The sequence below is a fragment of the Gadus chalcogrammus genome, chromosome 12, assembly GCF_026213295.1.
Source record: "Gadus chalcogrammus isolate NIFS_2021 chromosome 12, NIFS_Gcha_1.0, whole genome shotgun sequence".
Classification (NCBI taxonomy): Eukaryota; Metazoa; Chordata; class Actinopteri; order Gadiformes; family Gadidae; genus Gadus; species Gadus chalcogrammus.
In genome coordinates, this window is record NC_079423.1 from 12,662,896 (window position 1) to 12,677,139 (window position 14,244).

Genomic DNA, 14,244 nt, shown 5'->3' on the forward strand with positions numbered 1-14,244 from the left:
CGACATCATCCCGGGGATCATCCCGTCTTACTCGATGCTCGCCAAGCATCGAGTCTTTCACGTGCCGACCTCCCTCGGAGGGCATTGCCCGCAAAAAGGCAGTCGGCATGCAGAGAAGGGGAATCGATCGGCAACAGTATCTCTCCGCGTCGATCGCGGAGCCAGAGTGCTGCTGCTCTCCCACTGCAGACGAGATGCTGCTGCTGCTGCTGCTGTTGTGTCGCTCAGCCAGTTCGGCTCCAGTTTCCAATATCATCACCCCTGATCACAGATCATTTCCTCCCTGTGAGTACGTCAAATGCACACGCCACTGCGATCTGCATGCCCCAAAAAAAATAAAAAATAAATGGAATGGATATAGATGGCGGGTCGAGTGCCGTTTCCCTTAAGCACAGCCTCCAGTTTGCCTTAAGCACAGCCCCCAGTTTGCCTTAAGCACAGCCTCCAGTTTGCCTTAAGCACAGCCTCCAGTTTGCCTTAAGCACAGCCTCCAGTTTGCCTTAAGCACATCCTCCAGTTTGCCTTAAGCACATCCTCCAGTTCGCCTTAAGCACAGCCCTCAGTTTCCCTTAAGCACAGCCTCTAGTTTCCCTTAAGCACATCCTCCAGTTCGCCTTAAGCACAGCCTCCAGTTTGCCTTAAGCACATCCTCCAGTTCGCCTTAAGCACAGCCCTCAGTTTCCCTTAAGCAAAGCCTTTCCTCCTGCTCTGAAGGAGACCGCCCGCTCTGAGGGCTCCGTCGAGCGTCAAGTCTTAAAAGACTGAAGTGATATCCTTCATTACACATCAGACAGACGCGATAAAAAGTTTATTCTTTTTTTTTTAATGCATTTTTGCATATATTTTAATAAACCGTTAAGACACGGTGGTGGCGGCGGGGGGGGGGGGGGGGGGGGGGGGGGGGGGCAGTAGAAAAGGAAGACGCCGATTAAAGTAAGATGAACGAGTCACGCCGTAGTCATGGCGGCAGTGCGTGGCTAATGACAGCCCCCCCAGTTCGTCTCCTATCAAGGACCCCCCCCCCCCGATGGAGCAGCCTTGCTCCGGGGTTCGTTTTCACTCTCGGTGGGGTGGGGGGGGGGGGGGGGGGTGGTAACAGTGTTTTTGTCTGTGGCGCAATTACAGCAGGGCCGCAGCCGCAGCAGCAGCAATAAAGAGGAGATCAAGGTGACTGCGGTGTGGGAGGTGAGAGGGGGTGTTTGATTAAAGCAGCAGGCGCAGGCTCTTCCTTGTCCCCCAGAATTGGTTTGAGGGAACGTTTTCTGCGGGAGAAGATTGAACACTGTCGGCGACGGAAGGGTGTCTCGAAAGGCTGGATGTTGAGGGAGTGTGTTATTAGAGGAAGGGCGTTTTTTCCCCTGGTTTGGATACTGGAGGAATAGGCCATGCCGTTATGAGTATGGCAATCTGGTGGGTTTAAAGATGATACAATCTACCACCAGGTGTGAATTTGATTAGCCGTTTTGAAAATCGGCCTCTTCTGACATCACAAGTGGGCATGTCCACCTTGATTTACGCTGGATAGGATAGATCACGTTGCTCATCTATCCGTCATACATCAAGGTGGACACGCCCACTTGTGATATCAGAAGAGGCAGATTTTGAAAATGGCTTGTAGCGGCTAATCACATTCACACCTGCCGGTATAATATGTCACCTTTAAGCGATGTGGGTGTACTAGAACAGGGGTTGAAGAGCTTCTTTCCATCCATCCATCCATCCATCCATCCATCCATTTACTTACTCGCCTGGCATCGGCAAGAGGAAGTGCAAACTGCAATGAGGCTATTGGGAACTCCTCGTTCATTTTCGGTCTCCAACTGTCGCAGACCAAAATGCCTCTGGCCTAACTGGATAGACCTACTACCAATCATAGCAATGAAATGGGAGACGCAGCACTGAGCGACGAAAACAGACAACAAGCCTGCAGCAAAGACTCTTCAAAGTTCTGTTAAAAAAAAGCTTAAAGTGAAGTTATTTTTTGGACTTTTTGAGAAAGTATACCATCCAGTTCCGTCTCGATAACGGGATAAACAGCCATCTTTGTTGTTGTTGTTGTTGAAAATGCCGACTACGGTGCTTCTCTGCATGTCATCGTATTTATTCCACATCGGTTGCGATTCGTCGGCCCATCTCACGCCGATCAGAAATCTTTTTGTATGGGAGGGGAGCCAGACCTCATCTGCAGTGCAAATGAATCATGAGCCCCCGAGATTCCTCTGGTTCCCAAGCTTATCGACTTACTTTTCGAAACTGAAACGTCTCACTATGCTCAGTAACATTATATAAATAATCACAACACATAACCGCACATCAATCATAGATGCAACACATCAAATCAATTTGGAAAGTCAACTTTGTGTTGCAAGACGTCGCTTCGCTTTTCAACAGTAAATTCAATATACTTGCATCTTAATGAATGACATTCTCCCGACTTGAGCTTTCTACGTGGGCCTGGGCCTACAGCAGCAGTCTGGGTAGCGGACGGGTGATCAGCATGGGAGTCCCTGTCCCCGGGGATAAGCAAAACCTTTTTGGAGGAGGCTACTCTGTGTCAATGGTATTAAGTAACATTGGTAATTGAATCTCCCCAGAGGTAAAGTGGATAAGTCGGTCCTCCTCGCATGCTTGGTTTTCAACGGCAGCCGGTCTCAAGTTTACACACACAGCACACTTACTGAGATAATCATATTACTGTGCAGACCGTCTGAACAGGGAGTGTGACAATGCACTCACACACACTGATGATGGAGTTGTCTCGGAAATGTTTTGCTTTATTTCAGTGCTCGGACTAAACTTTCAATTGTATTCAGATATATATATATATATATATATATACGTTACGTACAGAGAGCGAGAGAGAGAGAGAGAGAGTTACCTGAAGCAGTAACCGTACTATGGTGTAGTATTACTGTATTACTGACTGTAGCCTTAGATACACACCGGTATATAATATACATCGTCTCTCATCTTCTGAACGCCTTCTCAGTACATTTTCTGCTGATGTGATTCCACAGTGTATAGACTAATTTAAAGATGGAGTCCCCAAGTCTCCTCACATATTATTATTTTTATTATCGTGGGTTGTTATGACACCTTAACTCCTTTCAGCCTATACTTCCAAAAGTTACATTTAGACTTCCGTTGGAACAATACAAACAGCTACGCGTGAGTTTTTCCAAAACTCGCAGCTGCGTTTTACTAAAGGACCTTTTTTATAATTAATGACCTTTTCTCCTAACTAAAATATAGTGCAAACAGAGGGAGGAAGCATGAGAGACATGAATAAAACAGCTGCAGAGTCTGACATCGTTGTATTTTGGAAGGATGATCACCCATGTGTTTCAGCTGAATGAATCACAAACGTCTGCAGATTCACCTTTTGCTGCAGCCAACATTTGTAAATTCTACCCCATTATTGTCGAATGAAAAGCCCAGAGTGAGAGGGAATAATTAGATTTCAGTGGGTACAATATTTACATTTCCCTTCCCCAGCTGTGGTTTTCATGGGAGCTGCCAACCACAGTAAATAAGTCAGATGGCGTTTTTTTTGGCACGCTTTACTGTTTGTTGTCAATGATCTATTAATGGTGAACTGACGAAAAGCCGCACGGGAGGTTTAGCGTTGGCTGTGACATGTTTTGACAGGCAGGGAGTCCGTCACTCCAGCCCTTTTCACGTAGCACCTCATAAACCCCTCAACACCAGAGCCTCAGCCGGGAGCGTACTCCATTCATGCATACATACATACATACACGAATAGATGAATAGTACAGACAGGACCTTCATCACGGGGACGACAGCAGCTCTGGAGCGAGAGTGGGTTCGCCTCCCGGCTCCTCCTAGCTAAATGTTGAGGAGTCCTTGAGCAAGACACCTGACCCCAACTGCTCCCGACGTGCTGGCTGTTTCCTTGCATGGTTGACACCGCTTACGGTGTAAGAATGGCTGATTGTGAGGCAATCATCGTAAAGAGCTGAAAAGTGCTCCATAAATGAAGTCTGTTTACCATACATCCAGGCCTTGCTGCAGGGAATGGAACCATCAATCATGAGGAGCATTTCAGCGGTGTCATCTTAGATTAAACCCAATTTTGCACTCTGCTATAAAGAGTACCTTCTTTAGGAGTCTTGTTCTCCATTAACCCGACCCCCACTCAGTACATTCCATATCTCACTAATTGGCTCACACATCTATGTAATGAAAAGGCATCATAATTACAGGGAAAAACACGCCTCACGGCCTGGGGTCCGAGGCCATGATATCCGACATCCTTTTGTTTGCCTAGCAATCGAGATGTTTTATACAGTGTTTTGCATTCCGAAAAAGGGGCCCTGTGTGAAGACAGAGCTGCATGATAATGAAGACGTGCCCTTGTGTGTATTTTTTATAATGAAGTGAAGGATTGTTCTAGCTACCACAACATTCAAATGAGCCTCATGCTGTAGCCTTGCCGATTATTTACTCAGGCATTTGATGTGCGCACACTCTGTTAAAGCCTGTTTAGTCTCTGTCTTTAGAGATGTGATCCGAGGTGTAAGTAAGTGTGAGACGAAATGAAATAGTAGGAGGGATGGAGATATGAAACTGGCCAACGGAACACATTCACAACAAGACAGAAAGTACACATTGCTAAAAATAAAAAACGTGCAAAGGGCTTTTTCCGTTGCAACCGCTTTTATTTTGAAACACTGGAAGTGGTGTGACAGGAAGACACTAATTCTCCTGCATGGGTCCTGCTGCTGGCTCTTTCACTGCATTAGCTTCCCCTGGGTGGGCACTCCCCGGCCCGAGCGCCTGACAGAGGCAGCGCGGAGGTCTCAGCCCTACCGACCCACAATGCAATATGTTAGAGGAATAGGAAGCAAGCAATTACTAGCCTTCTACGACAAAGGGAGCCCAAACCAGGCCTGCTTGTCAATCACCTTCCGCACGCACGCACGCACGCACGCACACACACACACACACACACACACACACACACACACACACACACACACACACACACACACACACACACACACACACACACACACACACACACACACACACACAGATGAGAGCCAAGCACAGATGATGCACAGCTGGGGGGAACTCAAGAATGCCTGTTGTGGTGGATCATAACTCACCTAACCTGACAGGTGAACAGACAGGTGGCAAGGAAAAATCCAGAAGAAAGGTATTTGTGCTGGTGCTGGATGGGATGGCGTTCGCATCAGTATTGTTTTGTAAAGCTAGCATGACACAGATTATACTTTATTGCAAACCATGACATTCAGTACGCGGAGGAGGAGTAGATTACTCCACTGGCAGCAAAATAATTAAACATCTTTTGGATCAAGTTGGTACAAAAAATGCACTGAAATCCATATTCTGCACAGCACAGTGCTTCTGGTGTATTGCTCTTCTTGTACCCTCAAATGAATGTGCGGATTTACTCATTGTATGGAAAGTTTGTTGGAGCTCATTATCGGATGTTTGCTATATCGCACATCACAACCGTTGCGAAAAGATCTGGCATGCATCGGCCGAACAGCTATAGGCAGGCTGGTGGACACAGCCGTCACCAACGACGGAAAAGTCAAGCTCATAAACATGACACCCAGCTCTGATGAACTTCCCCGAGCCGTCCGCAGAAACGCAATTAGTCCCGTGACTCATCGGAACTGCAAAAGTCGTAAACGCCGCGAGCCAGACGGATGTGACATTTAGCAGCATAGGCGACAATGGGACATTATGGTTGTGAAGTGATCCTAATCTATTCTCTCCTTTCCATCCTCCTCCTCCCCCACCCCCCTCCAACGGCGTGCCCTTCGCGGCGGCCTGCAGTCGGACACCGAGTTCTGGGACAAGATGCAGGCGGAGTGGGAGGAGCTGGCCCGGAGGAACTGGCTCACGGAGAACGAGCAAGCTCAGATGCCTTCCTCCGTCTCGCCGCACGAGAAGGTTCCCACTCAGCTTCCGCCTCACTAGCACCGGTCGGGAAAAGATGTTGTCGTTGCAACCAGCTGAGGATTGACTCGTCTTGATTAGCAGACAGAGTGTGGATGTGTGAAGGACGCCATGGCGGGAATCCCCCGTTTTCTGTGTCTTTGGGCAGGTCTCCTCTGTTCGTATCTTCAAAACGTAAAGTTTTAAGATAGCCTCAAACCTATTCTGTTCATTCCCCTCCATTCATCGCTCTCTTGTGTCGGGGAAACATCCGATTTTCCACCACAGCTGTCCCTTTGTCGGATACGGGAATCATCAAATTGGTTAACATTACCAGATATGAAATTTGTAATAAAATATAATTACAATATACTGTGATGATAACACAACGTTGCTTCTGAAAGCATGATCCTTCCTAGAAGGAGAACAAGGGATAACATGTTTCATTAAAAACAGATTGAAAAACCCTTGTTTCGAAGACACCGTGTTCAGAACGGCGTACCAATCCACCATGATAATTACTGTTTGAAAATGCTAAAGTTGAACATTAAGGGGAGGACAGGCCCCTGGAGAACGTCAGTGTGATGCGAGGCAGAAAAAGGAGGCATTCTAGCTGCCAGAACTCGGGGCGCTGTTAAGACTCGGCTGATGTATTCTGACTGTAAACACAGACAAACACAAAACCACATATCCAGGGACCCGCCTTGTGTTTGTGATGCTAGGGTTACTACTTCCACACGGACAACCCCTACAAAGAGCACCACAACGCCTTCGAGGAGGGCCTGAAGAAGTCCCAGGAGGGGGATCTTCCCAACGCCGTCCTGATGCTGGAGGCCGCCATCCTGCAAGACCCTCACGACTCGGAGGTGAATGAACCCCCCGTGGGCACACGCTCGTGCATTGAGACATTGACACAGACACAGACAAACACACACAGACAAAGACAACCACACCCAGTTACACGCCAGCCTCAGCGGCACGCTTGGTGTTGTGTAATCCAAAAGGCTGCCAACAAAGAACACTTTACCTGTGAGCGTGAAACTGACACGGGTGTGTGTGTGTGTGTGTGTGTGTGTGTGTGTGTGTGTGTGTGTGTGTGTGTGTGTGTGTGTGTGTGTGTGTGTGTGTGTGTGTGTGTGTGTGTGTGTGTGTGTGTGTGTGTGTGTGTGTGTGTGTGTGAGGCTAAGGCTAAATGGGAAGACTTACCAGACGCAGGGGATGGGGTTTCGTAGTCGGCTGGCGAGAGTTGTCAGTTGGCACAGTCTTTTTTTGAGGTTAAGTTCAGTATGAGGTGTGGACTGTCTTAGATAGTGTCGACACGTAAAAAAAATCTGAAAAAAAATAACCGCACCCCGACAACAAACAGCAGGCGGCCATTTTGCATTGGCTCCGCCCATTTTCCACCTGTACCATGTGTTCCCCAAAAAGAGTGACAGTGTTTTCCCTGCCATGTGACTTCTACCTACCACCTATACTCCCTATCCTGAAGCTAACACACACACATGAGAGATAGTGACGTGTGTTCACTGTATTTTTCTGTTTTTGTTTTCTGTTTTGCCATTGTGTGCAGCATGCATAGTCAATATGTGACTTTGTTAGTATAATAGGAATTTAGGCCAAACGCTAGTGTATTTGCTATATAAAGATGTAATTCATTTGCATGTGAACATGAATAACGAATACAAAACAGCCTAGACCTAGCTTATAATTAAAAAAGTAACTTACGCTTAAATAAGTGAGAATACAAAGTTGCATGTTATGCAAAGGAAGGACAACAAAGAACCTGAAAATACCAGGTAGGACAGGCTATGTTGGCATCAAAGGATGTACAATACCAAACTTCAACTAAAAAATTACAATGGCATACAGGAAACATCTGGTAGAAAGAAACTCAGAAGCTGATTTGAACCAACCCGCCCCCAAAACATCAATACATTATAAATACAGAAAAAAGGCTGACACCCGTGGATACTTTGGTCACCAGGGCCAATCGCTCAACCCGCGAATCTCTGACGAGCACCAATGAAACGCTCAGAATCAGACTGTGGAATATTTGTTCTGCAGCAGCAGCTACAGGGAGGTTTAGTGTCCCTGACCAGTGATAAGATCCATTGTGGGTGGGCGTGTTTTTGTCATCTAGCTATGGATCATAGTGTTTGTTGTTTCAGAGAGAATGAACATCATTCGACTACACAGACTCACAGATCTATACCCACTAGGCAAGTAGCAATTAAACAGGGATTAGAGAACCATTCGCCAACACAGTCATTCAAACCCTCGTCATGCCATATGCGCTGTGTTCTCCTTATTGAGAGACATACATCAAGTAAACACACACACACACACACACACACACACACACACACAATACAATGATCCAGCAAACATCGGTGGATACAGCCTATATACAGTGTGACGTAGACTTTGCTCGTTTCTAGAGGGCAAAGGGGTTTCCCCCCCCCCAAACTAATAGAGTTGTTTACTGTAGCAAAAGTGTGCACAGCCATGCTGTTATGTTATGCCTGATGAGAATTTCCATCTGCCCAATGGGCTAGGTAATAGCTAATTTGGCGTGTCTGTCTCCCCTTCTTATTCTACTTATATGCTCACCCCGATAGGAGGGACCTCCTTGCAGCCTCAGAGAGCAAAGCCGTCATCCAGATTGCTTATGGAGTCCCTGGTGTGTGTGTGTGTGGGGGGGGGGGGGGCTGCTTCTGCATATGCCCACATGTTTGGAACGAATGGGATTGCAGAATATTCCTCCCAGAGGGATTTAGTGGCTTGACCCGCTATGAAGAACGCTAAATCATTCACAAATATGAGTCCTTTCTGTTTCTTCTCCTTCTCCTTCTCTATCTCCTTCTACTTCTTCGTATCCTTCTCTGTCTTCTTCTCCTTCTCCTTTTTCTTCTCCTTCTCCTCCTTGTTTAGTACTAAATCCAGACTCTCCTAAATTCTGCTTACCTGCTGTGTGATGACGTGGTCTTTATGAGAGGGCTGTAGTGGAATCAGATTTCAACTCTGTTAGTGTGCTTTATAGAGCTCTTATAATCAAAATGTTTTTCAGCTGAATGAAGCCTGTATAGGGAACTTGGTCATCAACACAGGGAATAGGGAAAGCATAGGGAACTTGGTCATCAACACAGGGCATAGGGAAAGCATAGGGAACTTGGTCATCAACACAGGGAATAGGGAATGCATAGGGAACTTGGTCATCAACACAGGGAATAGGGAATGCATAGGGAACTTGGTCATCGACACAGGGAATAGGGAATGCATAGGGAGCCTGGTTTTCCGATGTCCTTTCCTCTCAAACCTGGTTGACAAAGTCTAGTGCCTACTGGCTCAGGAGGGTGAGCTAAAATCGGCAAGCTGCACACTGTATTTACCCCAATAAAATGACCATCAACCCATCAATCAGTATGAAGGGAATCCGTGAAGAGGAAGTGAAGTGTTTGTTCCGAAGACATATCTGGTATAGCTGCACCAGAATGGTCTGCTTGCTTCTGGCAAATCAGAGGATACCACTCGCTGTAAAGTATTTAGGGTACTACAGTACCTGCTACCTAAATATATACAAATGGCTGCATAATGAATACCTAAGTGTGTAAATGCATTCTGTGTATGCAAAGCACACCAGGAAGGGACCAGGAAGCTGCGATACATGGTGGAGAGAGGGTTAGCATACTTTAATTTGCCCATTGCCCTGACTCCCTAGTCCGGGTCTCCTGGCATGTTGATTAATATCCGTGGATATCAATGGAGACAGAATTTCACGCGTCATTGAATCTCTTTCTCTTAAATCGCTGAAATTAATTAGTCTTTTGCTGAAAGCCACTTTTGAAAAAAGACACGTCTGATAAAGTTATTTAATCATTTTGTGGCATTTTGGTTCTCAATGGATTCCTCAAGCAACAACATAGAAAGCGATTCAAATGCGGTGTCATTTTCAAAACCTTATCTCAGGATCAACGAGGCTTGATGAACAAAGTAGCTCTGCTTCTAATTAGGATACACAGCCAAGGTAACCACTTTGCCTTTATTGAGGTCACCAGACAATCTCATAATAATGCCGTCGTCGCTGAAGTATTGTGTCTCAGACGAGGTCGGCAGGCGCGTCGGTGCAGGGACAAGTCACACCTTAAGGGCTGATTACGGTTCCACGTCGACGCAACGAAGGGGGTTCACGGACCCAGTCCTTGCGTAATGGGTCCGTGTGTCGTAACCGTGCGTCGAGGCGACGCAGCAGTAAGGGCTGTGATTGGTCAGCTCACTAAAACCCGACGCAGAACCATAACAGGTTCACGACTGCGTCGAAGCGTCTGCATGGTCCTTGCGTCGGGTCGACGTGGAGCCATAATCAGCCCTTTTACCGGTGACCAAGTTCAGACGTCACTGACACACTGGGAGATGACAGCAGGGTCGATGGAGCGCCCCGGTCTAATGGTTACCCCTGTTTCCCCTGCAGGCGTGGCAGGTCTTGGGGACCACCCAGGCTGAGAACGAGAACGAGCAGGCAGCTATTGTCTCCCTCCAGAGGTAACACACAGCAACTTCATAGAACCCCCTGGAAAGGACACCGCATCAATAATGAAATGTATTGAAAGAAAACAATATGCCTAGTACCAGCCACACAAGGTCCTGTCAGAGCACAGCACGCACGCACGCACGCACGCACGCACGCACGCACGCACGCACGCACGCACGCACGCACGCACGCACGCACGCACGCACGCACACACACGCACGCACACACATGCACACGCACGCACACGCACACGCACACGCACACGCACACGCACACACACACGCACACACACACGCACACACACACGCACACACACCAGTCAGTGATTGGGATTGTGCAGAGGAAACACTAGGCACCATATAGAGAGATGACCCACTTTCTTACACCCACTGTCAGACACATGGGTGGCCTTTAAGGGAGCAAACACCACCCTTCCCTCGCTGAGCTTATAAACAAGAGACAATGAAGAGTGAGACATCTTAAGACAGGGTTTACTGCACTGCATCATTTAGTTCCTTTCGATTTTTTTTGTTATTAAAGTAAAAATAATTAGATTTTCTCAAACTGAATACAATTGGGTGTTAATTGTATAGGCAATATTGCCATAGCTGCTGGCTGTAACAATGTTCACAATTCTAGCTCGGTAGGAATGCTATTTTCACCACATGCCGGTGCAGCCCTCTGTCTCTAATGATGGCCGGGATTAAGGGAGAGATTTTAAACAAGATTTTAGGTTTGAGCTTTGGCTGGCTGGCAAACTTGCCCAGAACACAATCTTGATTAAAACACTAAATCTTAGTCTGGCTTCTTCTTTGGACTCTTATAATCTAATCTGTGTCGTTAATCCATGTCTAGGGCTTCTCTTTTCTGCTTTTTAATAACCAGAATAGTCCAAACAGTCAAAACATGTGACGTAACTCCCGAGAAGCCACGGGAACCACAGGGAAAAAACCACAGTCAGAACTCTGTGTCTCAGCAACCGAGTTGCACCACCATCTGCTCACCCGTCCCCCATGCGAATGCGCGGCGCGTACAAACTTTAAGACTGATGCAAACGAGGCAGAGCTCTTTCATTCGCACCTAGGGGATCATTAGCCGTCGCCGGGTGTCGCCTGGTGTTGCCCCCCCTAGTGCCTGTCCCCATGAATCCATCCCCTCTCCCCTGGGGACCCCTTTGAAGTCCCCCCCCCCCCCCCCCCCCCCCTCCCATACCAAACCCACCCGCCTCCTCTGGTTCCCTCCAGGTGTCTGGAGCTCCACCCCAACAACATGGCGGCGCTCATGGGCCTGGCCGTCAGCCTGACCAACACGGGCATGCGGCAGGAGGCGTGCGAGGCCCTTCTGCGCTGGCTGCGCCACAACCCCAAGTACAAGCACCTGGTCAAGGGCAAGAGCCAGCCCAACGGCTCCCCGGGGTCCCAGCGGCGGATGTCCCGCGTCTCCACCGTGGGCCGCTACGAGTGGTGAGAGACCGCGGGACGGAGGGCCGAGGGGTGACGGATGTCTGGCGAGATTAGGGGGGTGAAGGGTTAATGGGAGGATCGGGATTCGTAGCTTCTGTGATTCTGAGATAAAAAAAAAAAGAGAAATTGTGACGTTGCTGTGCAAACAAACACAAAGAAACATGTACAGCCTCAGAAACAGGGGCTGTTTCAAAGCGACAGACAGAATCACACATTTACACACACACACACACACACACACATACAGAACCCTCGGTTCAACCGTGTTGAACCGAGAATTAATTTTGAATCAAACAATGACACAGAAGAATCGCAAACCGAATTGAATCGTGAGATACCGATATATTCTCTCCGCTACTCAAGATTTTTGTTTCCTTTTGACTCGTTTTGACTGTTGGTGGTCATAGTCATCATCCTGGTCCCTTGTGTCTGCCCATACTGTTGGTTCTTAACCCCAAGGTAGTACAACAAAGTTTCGTTTCCAATGCAGGCTGCAGCATGACATTTATTATTAGCTAGTCGTGAAGCAGAAGTTTGTATCAAGAGCAACTTACAACAGTTTTTAAATCATGTCATAAAGTACCCTCCCACCCTGGGCTAAGTAAGATGGTCTTTCTACTTTAACCACTGGGGTTTGAACATAGAACCTCTCTGGCTGGGAATCAAGCACAATAACCATCAGATAAAGAATAACCCGCCCAAGGGTTCAATCATGTTCCTCGAAGTTAAAAGCGCTGAGATGACAGGAACGACATCAGGCGTGTGCCCCGGTGTATAAAATGAGCAATCTGATGATTGACGCTATAAGGGGACTGTACTTACTTCCTGAGAGCAGTGGTCGTTCATGCACTCATGAGTGACTCGGCCACGGCTGTCCTTGGTTGGAAACATCACAGGGAGGACTGAGGTGTCAGGGATCTTGCTGGGGAGGTTGAAAGCTGTCTTAATTAGCCGCTACTGTAACGAGTTCAAGAAGCCACCCGGGGGAATTCAGTCGTATTTAGACTCATGTCAGCCTTGAGGAATAGTATGCGTGATGAAAACAGTTTTATTTTTTCTCCCAATGTACGTCACTTCAAGGGTTGTGGTTATTAGCGCTGGAAAAAATAAAAGGAATAAAGATGTGTCGCTTATTTTAAGATGAAAAATGTTTTTAGAAGAAATTGTAACAAAGTACTAACACAAAAATAACCCAGGTGAACATAGAGGAGCCAGCCAAGCTTTCAATCCTCAAGACAGCAAGAAAACATACATTTAAGGATCGGCTTTCTCTTTCCTTTTTTTCTCTTTCTTACGGTTTTACCTTCTCTCGATCTCACACACACACACACACACACACACACACACACACATACACACTCAACCATTAATGCATTCAACTCTCAAGGCTGTGATGACGCAATCCTCTGCACACCATTGCCAGGGAGTCCAGGAGCGATTCTCTCCTTCACTGCCAGAGCTTAAACAGCACTAACCTTCGCTAATCCCCTCCTGCCTTGTGTGTGTCTATGTGTACTCGCCTAACTATCCAACAGTGGACTTCGGCGTCGTAACACCTTCACCAACAGGGGACCGCCGAGCCAAGAGGGGACATTTTTCAGGTCCCCTTTTGGTCATGCCTTAAATCAACCTAGAAAACATGCCTAAAATATTTTGACGCATTTTCACAACTTTTGCCAAGAGGGGACCTGAAAGTGTGTGAGTGTTTAGTCCATACTCTATAGCGCCTCTGCTGGCCAGAGCTTGATTTTCAACGACCAATCCACACACGTCGCTTCAAACACTCCTCTATTGTGTGAACGACCTTCAGTCGTATTTTCATACTTCTAATGGATTGATTCATATTTTAAGGTTCTCGGAGTGAGACTTTAAGCGGCTGCAGCAGAAGTGTTGAGACGAAAGATGATAAAGACATTTATAGAATATTCCCATTCACATGATTCTTCGCACGACCTGCAGGTTGGAGAGACTGAAATAACCCCCAAAATGAGTAATAATGTAAAAGCAGCCAAGTCCCACAAATTGCTTGAACTATTTATTTCATTCCATTGTTTCGTTGATATGCATTATTGAAAAGTTTCAAGCATATGGATTTAATGCAATATCCACAAACAGTTCAAAATGGTACCATGATATGCGGTCACAGGTACATAGTTATCACCTGACAACATGTCACGGGTTGAAATCAAAGGCAGTACAAATAGATAAAAATGTAGCTGAAGTGTCAAATGTCTTGTTTATTGTATTAACCAGTTCATTTCTCTTTTGTGAAAGTCACCAAAAGTCCAAAAAAGTTAAACGCAAGGTCACAGGCTAACAGTG

The 14,244-nt window shown here is 47.0% G+C and overlaps 1 protein-coding gene across 1 annotated transcript in view; it reads left to right on the plus strand.

Moving 5' to 3' along the window:
• pex5la (peroxisomal biogenesis factor 5-like a) overlaps positions 1 to 14,244 on the plus strand; it is a 40,556-nt gene that overhangs the window by 16,820 nt on the left and 9,492 nt on the right. The window contains exons 8-11 of the mRNA XM_056604411.1: positions 5,830 to 5,946; positions 6,654 to 6,797; positions 10,400 to 10,470; positions 11,704 to 11,894. Coding sequence (XP_056460386.1) covers positions 5,830 to 5,946; positions 6,654 to 6,797; positions 10,400 to 10,470; positions 11,704 to 11,894 — 523 coding nt within the window. The remainder of the gene's footprint in view (positions 1 to 5,829; positions 5,947 to 6,653; positions 6,798 to 10,399; positions 10,471 to 11,703; positions 11,895 to 14,244) is intronic.